We start from the raw sequence: 4,270 nt of genomic DNA, 5'->3' as shown, positions 1-4,270 counted from the left end.
AGGAAACCAACAGAGCAAAACAAGAGAGAAAGGACATAACTTAAGAGGATAGAATCCAGATTCAGGCATTCAGCGGTGAGCTTGGATTGCAATATCCGACCCTATTTGAAATTGTGTTGGGTTGAGTATCCCCCAAACATTGAGTCTATGCCTCTTATGGTTGCTTCAAGAGAGCTGATTTAACTCTTTAATGGACTATTGCCATTTAACAGCAGTTGATTGGGTTTCAGTTGTCTGTTCCCTCACTCATCCTAATCAAACACAACTCCACTAAACTAATCACAACAAGAGAACAAAAAAGAACAAAAATTATCTTAAGAAGAAAAATACAAATATCTGAACTCCAAAATTTTGACACGGAAAGGATGATTATTGTTAACAGTAATACTACTAGTTTTTGTACATAAGAGCCCGGAATCGACTCAGACAGTCCGACAGCTTTGTAGCAAGTCTATTAGTCTCATGTTTCAATAACCTGAAGACCCAGAGAAGTCCAAAAGGCATCCATTGCCTATTGGTGTGAGTTGGGCAGTCCCATCGGAACCCAAGAAAAGGGATTAGATGAACAAAAGAACAGAAAACCATTACCCTCTTGAACGTCTGGAAGTTTGGCCTTCTCCTCCTTTGGCTTCTACTAGCCTTGCCTTCAAACTACTCTCTTGAGAAATGGTTGGCTTTTCACAAACTGAACTGGTTGAGTCTCGTGAAGGCCATGGTTGGCCCCATTGCCGTGTTGGGCTCGCAAAGCCCCTTGCTGATGCCAGCCTTGAGCCAGACAACAGATGATCTCTGAGACCCTTGACAGATTTGTATCTTTGGGTTTCATCTTCATAATCTTGTCTTGGAGTCTGCCTATCATGCTCAGAGAACCTTGCCCAATCGATTCCATCTCCATAGTTCTGGAAGTTCTCAGTACTGAAGTCCCACTCAATCCCATCTGAAATGCCTCTTTCAAGACAGATGCTTGCCCTTGACATTTTCTCCGAGGCAGACTTTCTCCCCTTAATTTCTTCCTCAACTGAAACTCTCTTTGGATCTTCTTGAATGGAACCAGTAGCATAACTCCACTTGTAGCTCTTACTGTTATTATCCATGTTTAACTCGATCGAATGAAGATCACTCTCAGCAGAATCTTCTTCTTCAGCATCTTCTCCATCTTCTACTTCTCCATCTTCTTTCTGGAAAGAATCAGAATGGGCTCTACTTAAATTGGATCCTACATCTACTTTGCCCCGACGTTTCTGAGACACAATTCCATTTTCTTTAGCCCTTCTGCTCTTAAGAGCTTCAAGTTCATGCCTTAGCTTGTCAACTGCAGCATTTTTCTCCTCAAACTGATATTTAGCCTCTGTGAGCTTCATCTGCACTCTCTCCTCACGCAACACATCAGCTAGCTGAAGCATTTCTCTCTCCTTCTCCACCTCTTCACGAACCTTTGCCGACTCTCTCCTCAATTCTTCCACCTCTGCCTTTTCTTCTCCAATACCTCTGGCCAACTCATCACAGACTTGTTCCAGCATCTCCCGTGCTCTCTTCTCACTTTCCAGTTCTTTCAGTGCTTTTGCAAGAGATGATTTGGTCTCAGCCAATTCCCTCCCAAGCTTCTTATTCAGGCTTTCACTTCGTCTCCTAAGTTTCCTCTCTACTTCAAGGTTTCCTGAAATGGATTCAATAGCTGCCTGTATCTTTTCTTGTTCCTTGCTCTTCCATGCTGCCTTCTCTTCTGCAAAACGCTTCATAAGGTAAGTAATCTCATTGCGATCAGATCGTTGTTCTTGCAGAAGATGATCGACCTGCAAACGGGCACGTTCAAGCTCAGCACGTAAGGCGGAGACAAGGGACATGCTTGATGAACTCTGCTCTTCAAGACCCCAAATCCGGTTGAGTATTTTCAGAAGTTCTTTAGAAGTGGTCAGACCATTGCTAAGGTCCTTCAATCTGGTCTTAACTCCTACAATGGAGCCTGTAGGAGTCATGCCTCGAGATCTTGTCTCAATCTGCAACAAAAAAAACATGTTCAATTGTGCTACTTCCGTTAAAAGTAAATACATTTTCCCCAATAATTTCTTAAATCTCACCAGAGGAACAGAGAGAGGAAATCCAAATGTCTTTCCCAAATCTGAAGAATTATAAGATGATCATAACTTCACCATCTTTTCCTTTTCAGAAAGCAAAAAGAAAAGATAGAAACAGAATGACATCAAACAGCAGACAGGAAAAGAAATAATCCAAGAGTTCGGATACCTCCATTAAACTGCCATTGCTGAGAACATCCAAAGTCCCACCACTGTGATCAGTAAGCCTCAACCTATGTGAAATTGCTGAAGTTCTTCTCCGGAGACTACCAGTACCAGAACGATCCATCCTCTACAAAATTGACAAGAGCATATGACAGAAAGTAAAGAACAAAACTTCTACCGAATAGAAAACAGAGACGATTAAAAGAGAAGGCAGAAAAGAAGCAATGCTACAAAACTAAGGGCTATGAAATTCCTCAATTGTAGCAAACCAATTAAGGGAAAAATCAGAGAACAAGAAGAAGAACCAACCTCTGAAACAGGGCTATGCGACGGATCGGATAAATGGGGTGGAAGAGAACCCGACTGGACAGACCTGGCAATCCTTTCTCTGGCTCTCATCTCTTTCTTGATTCTTCTCTCCTCCAAATCGTCTTTCATTCTAGGAGATGGGATCTCATTCATCTCCCAAAGAGTGGCAGCGAGTTTCCGCGCCGATACCGGAGCTTGCTTCCCTTTACCGCCACTATGAGATGGTTGATATTTAGGAGATTCCACGATTCCAACCACAGAAGTAGGGGATCTGGAGCTTATTTTCCATGTCGGAACCGGCGTGCTCGATCCTCCTCTCTTCCCAACCAGAATCGCCCTCTTGAACCTGTAATTCTGCACCAGCGAAGATGAAGACGATGACGAAGAGCATCCCCGTTTTCTGATCTTGCAGGGTCCTCCAAGCAGACCTTCTATACTTCGATTATGTCTCGGCATTCTCCACTGTTTTCACAAATTCTCTTCAAACTGTGAAAATCCCAAAGCAGAAGAAATTAAAAAAAAAAAAAGAACTTGACTGCTTATTCAACTTTCATTAATCAAAACCACAACCAACATTCGCTCAAATCCAAAATTCTGAGAAACAGAGGATCATTTCAGAAGCAAGAATAACAAACTTAAGACAGTTACAAACGCCATGGATCTCAGTCCGTACCATCACAGTCTACTGACCCACGGAGTCCGTCTCCCCCACTCTCGAACGGTTCCAATCGTCCCGCAGGATGGCTCTGAACAAATTCAATTCTCAAATTCTGGGATCAAAAAGAAAAGAAGCTGGGAATCATTAAAAGGCAGTGAACTAAAGCAAAACCCAACAGTCGCGAGCTTTATTACCAGTAGTCCAGTACGAAGATCAAAAACCCTAAAAAGACGAGAAATTCTAAAGCTCTAGACGTAGAATCCGAGTCAAAAAAATCAAGAAATCCAAACCCTAACCCTAGCAAAGAGCGGATCTTCCATCTTCGACGGCAAAAGGAGTGAAATAAAAATGGAAGCTTAGAACAGCTTAAAGGAGCGAAGAAGCTTTGGAGTGGAGAGAAATCCACAAGAGCAAAACAAATACATGAGAGCTCGACGTGCATCACCTCTGATTTAGACGTCTGTCCCACGTGTACACACGTGAGTCATCTTTCTCCAATCGTCTACGCACACGTGTTAGGAACGGTCAGTATCTTCACCAGATTCTGCTTATTATTATTTATTTTATTCATTTATCTTTCTGACTTATGGAAAAAAACGTTCCAACAATATCCTTCCAACAGATCTGACATCGCACGTCTGGATCCACGTATATGAATGTGCGGTGTGAGATAATGTTGGAAAGACGTTGGAACATAATTGTGTTGACAGGAGGGGCGTAGGGAGGAAAGTAGTGAAATACCAAAACAGAGTCGCGCGTTTGTTTTCTTAAGGAGTTTGGATTGGCGCTATTTAGGATTCAGCCCTGTTAGTTTTAAATTGAGGAAAATAATATTTACAAAAATACCCCACATTTTTTCATATTTAGAATTCCATCCTATTAGTTTTAAATTGTAGGGAAACTTTCCAATTAGTATCCTATAATTTGGGCCTAGTGCCACTTTGGTCCCTGAACTTTAAAATGTGATAATTTAGTATCTAAACTTTCAAAATGTGTCAATCCAGTCGCAAACCAATCCGTTAACCGGCCATTAAGTGATATTTGAAAAGACATAGATGCCCTT

At 41.9% G+C, this 4,270-nt stretch overlaps 1 protein-coding gene across 3 annotated transcripts; it reads right to left on the bottom strand.

The window, feature by feature from the left end:
• Positions 1 to 288: 288 nt before the first annotated feature.
• LOC104589488 (uncharacterized) lies at positions 289 to 3,617 on the bottom strand. 3 transcript variants are annotated; one of them, XM_010247859.3, is made up of 5 exons: positions 3,504 to 3,617; positions 3,223 to 3,319; positions 2,550 to 3,035; positions 2,245 to 2,367; positions 289 to 1,997 (listed from the first exon to the last, which is right to left on the bottom strand). In XM_010247859.3, exons 3-5 carry the CDS (start codon positions 3,003 to 3,005, stop codon positions 585 to 587), a joined length of 1,992 nt encoding a protein of 663 aa, XP_010246161.1. In that variant the 5' UTR covers positions 3,006 to 3,035; positions 3,223 to 3,319; positions 3,504 to 3,617; the 3' UTR covers positions 289 to 584. The 3 variants fall into 3 exon arrangements, with proteins under 3 accessions (XP_010246161.1, XP_010246149.1, XP_010246156.1); XM_010247847.3 differs by having other exon boundaries at positions 3,402 to 3,612; XM_010247854.3 differs by having other exon boundaries at positions 3,223 to 3,295; positions 3,402 to 3,612.
• Positions 3,618 to 4,270: the final 653 nt, after the last annotated feature.

The sequence above is a fragment of the Nelumbo nucifera genome, chromosome 6, assembly GCF_055504915.1.
Source record: "Nelumbo nucifera cultivar China Antique chromosome 6, China Antique-T2T, whole genome shotgun sequence".
NCBI classification, from domain to species: domain Eukaryota; kingdom Viridiplantae; phylum Streptophyta; class Magnoliopsida; order Proteales; family Nelumbonaceae; genus Nelumbo; species Nelumbo nucifera.
The sequence above is the reverse complement of the archived record's forward strand: the minus strand, read 5'-3'. Positions and strand labels throughout refer to the sequence as shown.

Excerpts from the sequence above, each read along its gene's own strand:
- LOC104589488 (XM_010247859.3), bottom strand. The coding sequence starts at position 3,005 with ATGCCGAGACATAATCGAAGTATAGAAGGTCTGCTTGGAGGACCCTGC. Across the intron at positions 2,368-2,549 it reads CGCATAGCCCTGTTTCAGAG|AGGATGGATCGTTCTGGTAC; the intron begins GTTGGTTCTTCT and ends TCAATTTTGTAG. Across the intron at positions 1,998-2,244 it reads GCAATGGCAGTTTAATGGAG|ATTGAGACAAGATCTCGAGG; the intron begins GTATCCGAACTC and ends TTTTTGTTGCAG.